The sequence below is a fragment of the Diabrotica undecimpunctata genome, chromosome 7 (assembly GCF_040954645.1).
Source record: "Diabrotica undecimpunctata isolate CICGRU chromosome 7, icDiaUnde3, whole genome shotgun sequence".
In the NCBI taxonomy this organism is placed as follows: domain Eukaryota; kingdom Metazoa; phylum Arthropoda; class Insecta; order Coleoptera; family Chrysomelidae; genus Diabrotica; species Diabrotica undecimpunctata.
The window spans coordinates 158,461,188-158,476,696 of record NC_092809.1 but is presented as its reverse complement, the minus strand read 5'-3'; the positions used below and the strand labels follow the sequence as shown (position 1 = coordinate 158,476,696).

At 31.4% G+C, this 15,509-nt stretch overlaps 1 protein-coding gene across 1 annotated transcript in view; it reads left to right on the top strand.

Moving 5' to 3' along the window:
• AcCoAS (acetyl coenzyme A synthase) overlaps nt 1-15,509 on the top strand; it is a 99,343-nt gene that overhangs the window by 48,160 nt on the left and 35,674 nt on the right. Inside the window, exon 4 of the mRNA XM_072538612.1 lies at nt 13,411-13,719. Coding sequence (XP_072394713.1) covers nt 13,411-13,719 — 309 coding nt within the window. The remainder of the gene's footprint in view (nt 1-13,410; nt 13,720-15,509) is intronic.

The following is a 15,509-nucleotide window of genomic DNA, read 5'->3' as shown; positions in this document are numbered from 1 at the left end:
TCAATCCGACCATGACGTAGTGGTAGCAGCTATGTCGTTAACTGTAGATTTTTTTGATTGAACATGACACACTTACTCATTCATACACTCATTCCACAAACTTTTTTAGTCTTTCTCTCTCTCCGTCAACCTTTATACTTCCACTCCTGAATGTAGGTATCTCACAATTGCTTCCATCTTTGTTTTGTGGTTAATCTAGTCGAATATTTGCTCGCCGCTTATTTATGCCATTTACTCATCTCTTTTGAGGTCCCTCTATGCTTCTTTGGTCTCTCTTGGTCTCCACTCTATGTTTCTTCATACCTATTTACAGGTATTATCGTATCTGGCTGTGTGGCCGGCTCATCACCATTTGATTTTTACCTCGTGCGTTTTTCATCTTATTTCAGTATTTATAATTTTGTCTCGAATGGAATATGCTTGAAAAAGCATACTCCATTGTGTTGTTTTTAGTTTTTAATTGACTTCATGGTAAGGAACATGGTCTCTAATCCATAGGTATATACCGGCAGTATACAAGTGTATACACTTTCCTCTCTAAGTTTATAGGAATAGAATTTGAAAATGAATCTTTATCTATGCCAATTTACTAAATGCTGATCATGTTAATTGTTTTCATCGTTTTATTTCAGAATCTTTATTTGGATTTTACAGCTTAATGCCATAAACTAAGTATATATATATACATTGTTCGTGATGTGATTGTATCGTTATGTTTGTCTGTTCTTGGCTCATATATTTTGTTGTGTTGTAGTTCATTTTTTGGCCTATTCCTCTGGATACATTGTTAAGTTGTAACATTTCTTTCAATTCAAAGATATTACTTGCTTTGTCATCATTAAATCTGAGGTGGTTTAAGTGTATTTACTTGATGTTTATATACAAACAATTTCTGGTGTTTCTTTTTACTTACTTAAACTTTTTATACTTTCTTTTCCAAGATTTTTTTCTCTATCTTCCTTATGATTTTTTCAATTTTCATCCATTAGTTTTTGGAGGAAAACTGGCATGCACGTGTTATATTTATTGTGTGATATATAATTAGGTTTTTCGTTATTGTATCTGTCATTACTTTCTAAGTTCCGTTCAGTAAACTGATATCGTAGTTTACTCAGTTTTTACTAATTCTGTAATATCAATCATTTCGTCTTATCACTATTATTGCAATCGTTCATTGATCTAGAATACGATTAATTTCCTGTAAAGGATTGTTTTGCAATACGTTCATAAATATATCGAAAGTTTATATGAATCGACAATATCTTAAAGGGACTTAGTGATATTTTTAAGTTTTGAGAAAAACTGAAAAATGTTGTTTATTTTTTAACCCCTTGATATATTAAACTTTTTATTATTTTTTTTTAGTATGGTTTGGTAAAAGCTGTGTTTTAATCAAATCAATATAGAATTTTGGATTTTCTTTATTGGACAGATTTTTCAAAAAAATTAACTTAGGTCCTTTCAGCAATATACATTTTATAAAGCAAATTTAAATTTTTATGTTTTTATATAATCCTATTATATGGTAACTTTATTGTGAAAAACAGCCAGAAAAATATATATAACGAAAATTAAAGAAATAATATAATATAAAACATAGAAATGAATAAATAAAGAAATAATATAATATAAAACATAGAAATAAAATATTGTTCTTATAAAGTTTAAAACAAAAAGGAAAAAAAAAACGATTTCTTGGTCTTCCAGGAATTTATTAGGTTGACGTAAAACTCTTGCTCATCTTCTGGTACCCACTGGTTAAGGCTTTGCAAATGGCCTATTTTGTTTCCAAAATTGGCACCATGTCTTCAGGATATGCTGGTATTTTGGGCCATTCGATATTAAATTGGCTGTTGTGTTTAGGTAAAGCCAAATGGAAGTGGTTAACACCAAAAATACTATTAATATATTTAGATGCCTTTACACAACCTTTAGTTTCGGATCTATAAAGGTTAAAGATCGAAATTGCAAAATGAGTTTTTTGAGATCGAGGAACATTTATTTGTTGAGATTCAGTGGACAGGCTTATATTTTTATAATACTTAGGCCACCATTGCTTAAAATCAAAAATCTCACTACTTTGAACTTCTTTTACAGTAAATTTGCTTTGGGCACTTGAATTAACAATTATTCTGTCAAATTTTTTAAGTACCTTTTTATGACACCGAAATCCCTGTCACAGGGCAAGAAAAAGTGCCCTCTTATGGGAAAATAATGTTCAATTTTATCGAATCGCCTCATATCTGTAAAAGTCATAACATAATCTTATAATAGTGTGGTTCTTATCTTGCCCAGGGCAGTTGTCACAAAAAAGTTTTAACTGTTTTATGTTGGGTGGTATGTAATTTTTTATATAATCAAGCAAAAAGATGCATACTTCATTAGGACCCTTATTGGCCTGTCCTTCGTGATAAATATCATCATAAGTGGCTTGACAATCCGTTGTGGATCTTAACCTGCTCACAAAGAAGTCGCCACTCCTGTCGATTCCTGGCAACTTCTATCCATCTTCTAACCTCTAGAATCTGTAGGTCTTCTTCCACATCATCAATCCATCTCGTGATAAATATAGAAAAAAGAATCTTCTGTTTTAAGATTATGTATGCCAAAAACATTAACTGGTGGTTGGGTCTTATAGAAGACTTTTCGTACAGATATATGTGGTAGATGAACATTTTGCATATAGTCAAATGCGAGCCCTACGACGTCGTTCCTATCGTTTCACTCTTTAACAGTGTCCTTTAAATTCGTATAAAACTGGTTGGTGCTTTCTTTGTGTACCAACAATTCTGCAACAGAAAGTTTTTTTGAGGCATCTCCCAGAGAGGGACTTTTGATTTTTAAATTCAACTCTTCACATTTTACGCATGTGTCTACTCGAGGATGGCCAAATTTCAAAGTAAAGTTTTCGCGAAAAAATGTATAATAATAGCTGTATTTAATTTTCGTTTCAGGATACTCGGATCTAAACATTTCGTACATAATTTTTATATTAAGCCTACTATCTAGATATTTATATTCTTTTTACGAATAGTCACTTTCTTTTACTGGATAGCTTTGAATGTTCTGACGAATTAATATGTTTTGATTTTCTGGCATTGCCATTTAATATTTTTGCCACGTTTATCTCTAGGAGTCAGATTATTTTTAATCAATGATTCTATTCGCTTTATTCTTTTTTAGGATACAGAATGCAAATTTAAAAAACCCTACAATACACTTTTACTTTCAGATCTCCAACGTAAATAAAATTATCAAAAGATACTTCTCTTAATTTATTGTTTTCATTTTATTGGCTTCTTCGGTTTGTTACATTTTTCTGATGTATCAAGACTTTCTCTCATTTTCTATTCTTCTATTTTCGCCAGAACTATTATAGACATATTGTCAGAAAAATGTGAATTACTCTTAACTGCACACAGTATCGAAACCGGTAAATCACTAAAAATATTTCGCGACAGGAGGCTGCATTTTAAACCAAAACAGAGCGCAAGGTCAAATACAGCATGACACAAATTTAAATATTTATTTCTTAAAGGGACTAAGTTAGTTTACTTAGGTCTTTTCTGCGCTAAACCATTATTTTCTCACACAGAAGTTCAAGTAAGGAATGATCAAATTTAGTTTATTTCTGCACCAAACGGTAGGTTTTGGGTCAATAATTAATTTCGAATATTAAAAGAAAAATGGCCGAAATAGCACTTTAGCCTTTTCAGAAATAATTGATTCATATAAAACTACTGCACATAATACAATATATTAATCGTTGTGTCATATAAAGAGGCTATTTAATGTTAATCATTAAAAAATTGACGTACACTAACAAACTGGAGTACCTAAATAGCTATTAGGAGTTCGATACATGTTTTTTTATACGCTAACTACTTTTTAGTAAAATTTAGCTTTATCATTAATTGCAATATTGTTGATATTTTGCAGTAAATAGTAACATATATAAATAGACAGAAAAGTTTATATTGAACATAAAAACTAACCGATTATTGTTTATTATATTTTTGTTGTTGAGTTAAATAATTCTATTATCAAATAAATGACGTTGATGGAATATTCCCTGAGTTCTTAATCTGAATATATTACACAAAATTCCAAATTGCTTGTCGACATAAATTTATTTTGAATGGATCCTATAACGTTAATTTTCATGCAGTTCTGTCATGAATCGCAATTTCCCCGAATATTTATTGTCATTTTATCACCGCAGAAACCAATTATTATTATCGCTAATCTAACATAAAAATCTTTTAATATAATAGCATTAAAATAACATTAAAATAAGAATATTGGAGCTCAGCTGTCTCAGTATGTGTCCTAATTTAAATTGTGATTAATAGGGCTCCAATGAATTGAAAGAAATTTTAGATTTTTTTGAAATTTGAATAGAAATTTGTATCGTACGGGTACTGTACTATACTGTATATACTGTACTTATAGTGCCTTGACGACGATAAGGTTTACAAATCTTTGATATAGGTATTCGTATTATGGCCCAGATTTGAAACATTTTCTGAATAAAGCGTTTGCTAAAGATGGGTTGGAATTAGTGGCCTATGCCCAAATTTTAATTTTAAGAAAGTTCGATGAATTTTAATGAATGAATGAATGTTGTAGTTTCGATTCATGCTACTTTAGTTTTTTTAAAATCTATCTCTTGTAAACCTGTTCTGCTGCAGCTAGTACCTAAGTTTTTAGAGTTACCCGATAGTCTCCGAAAAATATTTGCCACAAGCGACCTATGTCTCGCAGTCGTACAAGATATGTTTGACTGTTTTAGCCTTGATTGGCATATAAATATGTTCAGTAAGTAAGCCTATTATGACTCTGAGTATCTGAGTATCTGAGAAAACAATTACTTGGTTTTTCAGCATATTAATTTATTCTTGCACGTTTTAAATTCGAGCTTTTATCTATTTCTTGTTTTTTAAATAAGATTAATACACAATTCCAACTATCACAAAACCCATTTTTTTATATTTTGTACTATTTACCTTCATAACATAAAACAGAAAACATAAATCCTTCATCATAAGAAATTAATGTTTAGCAAAACATTTTAAGCTGACAATTAAATATAGTGTAAATTAAATACATTGTTTGCTCTATGATTGTATCAGATGAATTAATATATCGCAAGAAAATAACCAAAAAATCAAGACATGTACACCGCTACAAGACATGTAGCGGTGGATGACAGCTCCTCTGACAGTGAATTAAACAGCTATACCAGTGAAAGCGAAAATGAAATTGAAAATGAAGATTCTGTGGAGAAGCAATCATATGAAGATGAGATGAATACAAAACCATCTCTTGCTGAATTGAATGTTGGAACTTATGTGCTTGTAAAAATTATGTCAGGTAAACGAAAATGTATAGATTACATATAGGCCGGAAGGATACAAGAGAAATTACCATTTGACGAATACGAACTCATTGGACTTAAATCACTGGATGAAACCCATAAACATATTAAAGTTGTGGATACCGACGTTCTTAATGCTCCTTTCGCTGATATCTTAGCAATTCTGAAGACCCCATTGGTTGAAACAAATGAAACAGCAACGAAATGCAGATTTCCTGGCAGAGTTGATGTTAAGGAAAAATAACTTATTTTATTTGCCTTTCATAATATATTCTTTTGACATTTTTTTACTATTTTATATTGTTTTACTAATTTGCTAAAGTGTTTTTGCCTCAATAAAGTATTAGCTACTTCTAGAATAAGTTATTATATACTAATTATTTTGTTTGTAGTAGCTATCAAAGTCACCCCAAAAATTAAAATTGAAATATCTAAAAATTGGCTTGATCGATTAAAAAATGGGTTAACATTAATATTACTACAGCTTTTATGCATCGGCTAAGCTATTTCTAAATGGGGTATCAAATTGACCCCACATCAATGGGGACTTTGATATACACTTTTTTTTTGCTTTTTGAGAAAATCCCTAATTTGGAAACATTTATACTATCAATTTAAATTAAATAAACATACAATTCATCCCAATGGTGACTTTTTCACATTTTTGGGATGACCCATTCAAAAGTTACGCTAGAAAATACGGATAAAATTAACAAAGTCACTCCCGTTCTACGATAAATAATTTTTTTTTCAATTTTATAATTTGCATCATCAACTATGATTCATCCATCACTGTCACTATCACATCTTATGACCCTTTCAATTATTTACTGTCTTTTAACATCAATAATCCTAGAAAACCCTCACTTTTTTAATAGTCCGGTAAAATAAGGATGCAACCTCGGAATGAAAGATAATAAGCTGAAAATTTGCATACGTCTTTATTTTGATGGTATAAAACTTACCTTAAAAGTCTCATATAATCACGTGTCCGCGACTTAAGATATTTATGGTCAAAGGTCACGAAAATGAGTTTTCTGCAAATATCTCGTTTCCCTTACACTTTATGACATTTAAGGTGGTAAGAAAAATTGTAGAATGGAAAATTCTCTTCAAAGTACTTTTATGTACCTTCAACCCTTCTTAAGATAGAGCGCAAAGAGTGGGGGGCCGCTTACCTGTGTATACGGTAACGCAAAGTCAGCCAGTAGGATTCAATAAATAATAAGTTATATAGTTAATTATTCACTTAAAATACTATTATTATCATTAAATTTTTCTTATTTATTATTTAGTAAACTATATTTATAGATATTAATTATAAAATATATATTTTTTATAGAATATTTATTTTATTTTTAACAAACATACAATATTAAATGAAATTATTTCAAATGAACTTTAATGATATTTTTAACAGCTGTATATACGATAAATTAAGATCAAGTGCAGAAATCAACAGTAATCATTTTTATATTTAATTAAATACTGAAAAAATCATAATTATTATTTTTTTAAATTATATATTTATTTATTAATCCAATAATCGATTTATTAAAGTTACAAATATAATATATATTCTTTTATTATGTATGGTTAATATTTTTGTAATAATTTTCTTCTTCTTCTTCTTCCTCTGACTGCTCAATATCGGATTCATCATCATCATTCTCGTTTATCAGTATAATCTCGTTTATAAAGTATCAGAATAAAAATATTCAAGAATATCAGGTGCATATTCACTTTCGTCATTGAAATCATCTGAAGTTGATGAAGCGTTTAGACATGATTGTCCATTACACTACCCACAAATTAAAGTACATTGCAATCCTGATTTCCTGCATCCGCAATTAGAACCACAACCTTTCTTGCAATTGCAAAATAATGTATTCAGCAGTTCTTCTGGTGCTGGCGGTAATAATGTTGTTATTGGTTCCAGAAATTCATTTTGCATTACCCAGCCGAATTCTTGGGGTTCTAAATCATTTCCCAACCAAATTTGGGTCTGATAATAGACACGAATGATATGCTGACGAGTTGCTGCACTTGAAGGTGGAAGACTTGATAACTGCACTGGTTTGTTGAGTCTTGTTGATTTGATGAACTGGGTGTATCGAAAAGAGTCTATATCGTCTTCTGATGTTGGAGCATTATACGCTGCTAAGAAAATACGTACTCCATTTTAAAATAATTCTTGTACAGAGTAGTTTTTTTGTTGAAATAGTTGAGGTGACTGATGTAAATGGTGATTTTTTTCGAACATTTTAATAAACGATATTTTACCTTTCCTATAAATCGCAGAAGTCATATCACATCCACTAAACGCGTGTAAAAATAAGATGTGTTTCTTAGAATGAGGGTATTTATTAAAACTTTTCGATGAATATAATTTTGTCTCCGCATTACCCTTACCAATTTAAAAAAAAAATTTCTTGTTGATGTGATTGAGCTCGTCCTATCAAGATAACTAGCAAATCAATATCTTCTCCGACAATGACGGAAGTTTTTCCTACATGTTCAGACTCTGCAATAGCTGTTTCTACAATGAGAAAATCAGCATCATCTCTGGCTTGTTTTGTAGTGATATTAACAGCTTTTAATTTGTCGATAAGCATGTCTATAAAGATTTTTTTATTAGATGTGTTCGATAAAAATTGTTCTTGGCTGATAGGCACATTCATTGTTTCATCAAAACGGAGTTCGTAAGATTTTGAAATACCGGCAGTTCTTCTTAGTTGTTCCATTGCTTTAATGTTCTTAGTGTAGTCTGAGTAACCATCAAATACAACAACGATACTTAAGCCATAATGTGTTTGTAAATATCTGACGTATTTATGTAAAATATTACAGAAAGTATCATCTTGAAAGACAAAAATTGAAGAGAATTTTCCATTCTACAATTTTTCTTACCACCTTAAATGTCATAAAGTGTAAGGGAAACGAGATATTTGCAGAAAACTCATTTTCGTGACCTTTGACCTTTAATATCTTAAGTCGCGGACACGTGATTATATGAGACTTTTGAGGTAAGTTTTATACCATCAAAATAAACACGTATGCAAATTTTCAGCTTATTATCTTTCATTCCGAGGTTTGCCCCCTTTTTTGCCTTATTTTACTGGATTATAAATCAAATTTAAATAATATTTATTTCCCCTTTCACATATACAACCTACCCTACAGTTGACCATTAAATATCCAATACAATTCTTTTTACTTATTTATCATTAACATTACCCTTTTCACACACAATTAGTTATCATTACACTACAGGATACTATAATCACTCCCAGTGGTCTATAAAATAAATTTTTTCGTCTTTCGCATTTAGTTATTCAACAATTAACTCATTCTTAATTCACTTACTTTCTCCAATCATCACATTTGAATTGTGTCCTTTTTTTAAAAAAACCAGCCTCCAATTTTTATGATCAATTTAATTTTATAGTCAATTTAAAAGATATAAATAATTAGGTTAAAATAATAATAAAAATACTAGTTACTGTCTCAATTTTAATAAGCCAATTTAATTAAAATTCTTATAGAGTTTAACATATGGGTTCTTGACCTGGTTTACTTTTTTTTTAAAAATGTACAATTAATCTTGTTCAGAATGTCACTTTAATTAGTCAATTATCACTTTTGACATTAGTTGGCAATTTAACTTACCTACAGTTTGGATATAAAAAAACTCTTTCGAGTGGGGACTTATGTTCCCTATAGGCAATCCAAGTTTATCGGCATACTGCCAGATAACCTAACAATTTTAAGTATGATTTAATCCATTTAAACCCAACCGTTGTTTGTTTTTTGGGTTATTTGGAAAGTAATGCAACGTAATTAATTAACCATATGTTTGTATATAATAGTCAACATTTTACCCTACTTTTTGAATAATTTAGGGGGATTACTTGCTTTTATCTTTTATGTGGGCTTATTTTATAATCAGATTAGCAACATGGAATATTACTTTTATAAACAAAAGAGACCAAGAGATAATAGAAGAACTGAGAAATAAAAACATAGACATTTTTGCAATCCAAAAAACCAAGAAGAAAGGTAAAGGCCAAAGACACTATAAGCAATATTTTCTAGCATACAGTGGAGTGATGAAAGATAAACGAGCACGAGCAGGCGTAGATATACTTGTCCATAAAAAATTTAAAGACAACATAAATAACTGCCGTTATATCTCCGAAAGAATAATACATATGAACATAACAATGGACTACCAAAAATTAAATGTCATATCTATCTATAGATCCGAGGACTGCAAACCTAAGGAGGAACGAGAGGCATTCTACGAACAACTGCTTATGGGTGACTTTAATGCACGAATCGGAAATAAAAAAGTTCCATTAGTAAAACAAAGATTTAATGAAAACCATATCAACGCAAATGGATTACTCATGGCTAATGTCTGCGCTTTTAACGAACTGAGAATTAATCATACATTTTTCTACCATAAGCTCCAGTATAAATATAAGTTGAAAAACTCCAGGAATCCCAAATCTATGATTGATTTTATAGTCACTAATAGAAACATCCACCCAAAACAGGTTCTAGATATCCGAACTTTAAACTCACCAGACGCAGGAAGTGCGAAATAACACCAAAACATTTCTGCACTACAGGAAAAATGTTCCAAAGTTAACCCAGAAGATTCAGTTGAAACAAATAGACGATATCGAAGAAATAAATGTGAGCTGGGAGAAAATTAAAAACAACATTGTAGAAGCAGCAACAGAAGGTCTAGGAAAATGCAAAGTCATACTAAACAAAAGAAACAAGAAACAATACACCATGGTTCAGAAAGAAATAAAAGAGAAATGTAAAGAGAACGAGAGGCCTCTACAAAGTACAAAACATCAAATACTCCAGAATCCGAGACACCTATAGAAGAATTCGAAATGAAACAAAGCAGTTGGTAAAAAGAACAAAAAATGAACACTGGGAACAGTTTATAAAAAGGATGGAAAGCGACTTCTACGGTACACAAAACAAATATAAAAATTCATAAAAAACAACGGAACGAAATGGAAGAATTGAAGGAATACAATAAACATACCAGCAAACGAATGGTAAGATACTGACGGAACTGATTAAAGGAAAGCAAAATAATAATCAACACAATAACGTACCTGAATTAAGACCCGAAATAGAAATCAGTTTTCAGGATGTAGAGATAGTTATAAATTTACTTAAAAATAGAAAGTCACCAGGCCCAGACGAAATAACCAACAAGCTTCTTAAACTCAGAGGAGAAAGTATAACCCTAGAGATTACAAAACTTATACAAAAATCAATATTGCACTTTAAGATACCAGACGCATGGAGAAACAGCATAATGATACCAATGTTCAAGAAGGGAGATAAATAAGACCCCAACAAATATAGAGGTATAAATCTACTGAACACCGCACTAAAGCTTACACAAAACTCCTAACCCACAAAATCAATAAACCAACAACTTAAGAGTTAAGACAAATAAGACAAATTACAGAAAAGGTTATCGACTACAATAAAGTATATATACTTCTCTTTAATATAGTCTTCTTTTTCTTCAGTGCCTTATCCGGTTTGGATGTTGGCGATCATCAGGCTATCATGGTTTTGTTGACTGCTCTGATTTTTCAACCACGAGATACAACGGCGTCCCGGTCCTCTTCTGCCAAATACTTTACATTGCATAACGAGACAGAAGACGAGCTCCAAAGTTTAACACACATCTTCAATACAACAGCCAAGAAATATAATATGGTAATATCACCAAAAAAAACCAAATATATGACGACAACATTTAAATACCCACTATGATGTAAAATCGAAATTGATGGGAAAATAATACAGCAGAAAGCAAGGTTTAGATATCTGGGAATAGATCTCATTAGTTACGGAGATGTTGAAGAAGAAGTACGTCAACAAAGCTTAAAAGCAAGTAAAGCGGCGGGATCTCTTAATGACACAATCTGAAAGAACAAGCACCTAAGACAAGACACAAAAACAAGAATCTATAAAGCAGCAATTAGACCTATATTAACATACACGGCGGATGAAAATACTCTGACGAATATCAATATAGAAGACATAAATGGATGGGTGACAAAACGAAAACAGAAGTAGAACGAACACGTTAGTAGAATGGCAGAGGACAGTACGAATAGCACGAGATAAGTTACCAAATAAACGAAGAAGTATTGGTCGACCAAGAAAAAGGAGGTGCGATAATTTAATCAACTTAAGAGGCTAATATTGAAGAAGAAACAGACTTTAAAGTCTACATACAGGAAGGAACAATAAGAAGAAGAATTACAGTATAAGTGTTTTACTTCGAGTTTTACTATGGCCGATTTTTTTACTAAAGAACTAAATTTAGTAAGCTAAACTAAACGTCGAAACAAATTGTTGTAGTATGGGCCTTTTCAATTGTCTTTCTGTAGACCAAAGGAACTTTTACCATATACAGCGACTTTTGACTTGCAAAATATTCAAATCACATGAAGACGCGTGTAGGCTATGCATAATGACAATTTATTTATTATTTTTAATATGAATTAACCGCATTTTCAATTGAAAATACGTTTATTTTACGTTTATTTAAAATTTTGATTAAATTTTTTTTTCGACCATCGTATTTTTATTTGAAATTATGGTTATTTCCTATTTAATACAGTAAATAATATAATTTAGTTATTAAGATATGCACTCGTATATAGATATCCAAACAGGAACACAAATACCAAAAAAAGAACGTGAAAACTAGTAATAAGTTCCTTATATGACAGAAATATATCGTGCCTTTCTTGCCAACATTTTCCGAACCTGTCACCTTGGCCTAAAAATTAAATTTTCATGCTTGCCCGAATAACGTCACTCAACGAGGATGTTTTTTAGAACAAGGTCGCTCCAGACTCCAGAGTCATCCGGGGATTGTGGAATTCTAAATATTTAATATTAATTCTCATTATTCATATTTTGTAGTGATGTAATATTATAAATTTTTCTTACAATTTGAGAAAAAATAAAATCATTTTCAGATTGGTGTACAAACTATTGTATTTGTCCATAAAACTGCTATTGTACAATCTATATATACATATAATTATTATGTTATTAGTATTTTAATTTTTATACAGGGTTTTTCGAAAAGGTATGTCATAAATTAAATAATGCATTCCGGGAACAAAAATAAATTGATTGAATCCAACTTAACTTAGTTCCAGAGTGTACACCAGTACAGTTTTTACCAGTAGTAAAAATATCAATGTATTAGAAAGTAAGCAATATGTAAAGCAAATGTTTTAATTTTAAAGGACGCTAGGTTGTTAATTAGGTGTAGGCGAAAAACAGTGTCGTAAAGATATTTCAATGAATATTTAGCAAAGTTTCAGAGCAATAAAACATAATTTTTGCCCCGTTTTATAACCATGGATGAAACATGGATCCATCACTTCACACCCGGACAAAAAAGTTGAAAAATATATAAATTTTTTCCAACCTTTTTGTATTTTCCTTATTGGGTTGCATTCTTCTGGAACCATAAAGATAAAACTACTGATTAGAATGCATGGAAAATGTTTGTGTGATTTATGTCAAATTAAATAAATCTATTCTAGATTTGAGTTTGAACACAACTTAACTACAGAATTTGCTGAAAGTGTGACGAAATCTTGATTATGTAAACTAATATATCCACAAATAGAACACATTTCTTTTGAGAAATAATATTTATTTTATTTTATTGAGCGCTCAAAACTTAATTGATACAACCAATCGGACGAAGACTAAAACGAAAGACATAATCTTCTTCTTAAAATGCGATCTCCATACGAAGGTTGGCATTCATAATGGCTACTTTTATTTTTGAACTTGCTAATCAAAACAATTCAATCGATGTGCAATGTGCATTGATACTAATCACGTAGATTATTCTGAAATGTTTAAGATAGAATCAAAATTAAAACCTTGTTTAGATATATTTTAAACTATTTATCATTTTTAAAGTGTCTATAAAAAGAAATATTTTTTTTCAGACACCCATGACACCTGGGCGAGATATCTTCTGGCACGACATTGTACCCCAAGCGTCTACCAGTTGTTATCCGGAATGGATGGATTCAGAGGATCCTCTGTTTATGTTATACACAAGCGGCTCAACAGGAAAACCAAAAGGTGTACTCCATACAACAGGCGGTTACATGATATATGCAGCTACAACATTTAAATACGTTTTTGATTATAAACCCAATGACATCTATTGGTGCACTGCTGATATTGGTTGGATAACAGGCCACACTTACGTTGTTTATGGTCCTTTAGCTAATGCAGCTACGTCAGTATTAGTAAGTAACAATATTTTTTATTAGAAAAACACCTAAGCGGTGCTTTGGATATTCCCAAAAATTAGACTAACGAGCAAATCTTTTCTATTAACAATCTTAATACTAATATATGTTGAGTTTTCCCCAATGGTAGTCTTTAATTTTTTTAACCGGTTTAAACTACTTAACATGCAACTTAACTGATACTTCACAAGCACGTTGCTTTCCCTTTAAACCTAAAATATTTACACTGACTCAAAAGATTTAACGGCAACTGAAAAGGTATCGTTCTCCTGACTCTTTCCACTATTGCATGCCGATCCAGGAGCTGAAGGCCCTTCACATTCACATGGTTACTAAATTTGTTTTCATGCTTATTTAAAAATAGTTTAATAATATATGCAACCATTTCTATACCCAGCTTTCTGTCTAGGTGGCTATTTCTTACGTACTAGAAAGAAGCACTTACAATATTCCTTAGTACTTTATTCTGGAAAGCTGGGAACATGCCCCTTTTTCTTTTTTTTTTCGATTTGATCAGTGATTATATAAATCTGCTCTAGTTTTATTGCTAAACTCAAATTAATAATGTGGAATTTTCATTTTAATTTTTGAAATCATTGGTAACAACCATACATGCCGATTGGGACCATATTGGTTGATGACCAATTGATGACCAATATGGTTCCCAGCAAAGAGATACAGATCAATAACAACAAGGTAGAATTAATCGATAAATACACATACTTGGGTCATGAAATCAGAATAACCAGAGACAACCAAACCTGCGAGCTAAATAGACGAATCACGTTGGGATGGGCGGCATATGGAAGGATGAGAGACATTTTTAAAACAAATACCCCAATTCACCTGAAAAGGAAGGCATTTAACCAATGCATCTTACCAGTCTTGACCTACGGAGCAGAGACCCTAACTTTAACGAAAGCTACTGCCGAAAACTGAGGGCAACACAAAGGCGAATGGAGAGATCAATGCTGGGCCTGACCTTGACAGATTGCGTAAGAAATGAGGAGATACGCCGACGAACTGGCGTAGAAGATATTATACTGCGAATCAATAAACAAAAGTGGAGGTGGGCTGGACATGTTGCTAGAATGGAAGACGGAAGATGGACGAAGAGATTATTGGAGTAGAGACCAAGAGCCAACAAGCGAAGTCGAGGCAGACCACCCACCCGATGGACCGACGACCTAAGGAGAATAGAAACAAACTGGATTGCAGCAGCTAGAGATAGAGAGAACTGGAGACGTTTGGAAGAGGCCTATATCCAACAATGGATGTGAAAATGGGGCTGGATGATGATGATGATGATACATGCCGATTGGCATGATTACATATCAGTTGACGGTTTTTCAAATTTCGCTGTCATATTTCTTTCCCTACCTTTCAGAAACTTGGAAAGTAACTAAGCCTTATAGATGCATTGAGTAGATTTTTTAACTTAACCATAGCTTTTCACGGTAACTTTTTTAGGATTTCTTCTGTTATGAGGTCATACCCCGTATATACAATTATAACTATGCATTTTCTGAAATGATATTTGTTAGTATTTTATTTTTAAATTATTAAGCTATTGTTACTTATTGTACTGGCTGTATAATATTTTTATTTATTGGTAGAAAATTAGCAGAATTAAATTGCATAACATGCAGTTTAAAAGTTTTTTCAACTTAGCAAATATGTCTGCTTTTCCATGATTACTTTTGGCCCACGTATTATCAGGTTTATAGGTATATGGATTCTCCTCGTGATTCTCCATAATGAACAATCACCACCTTTTTTATACGAAA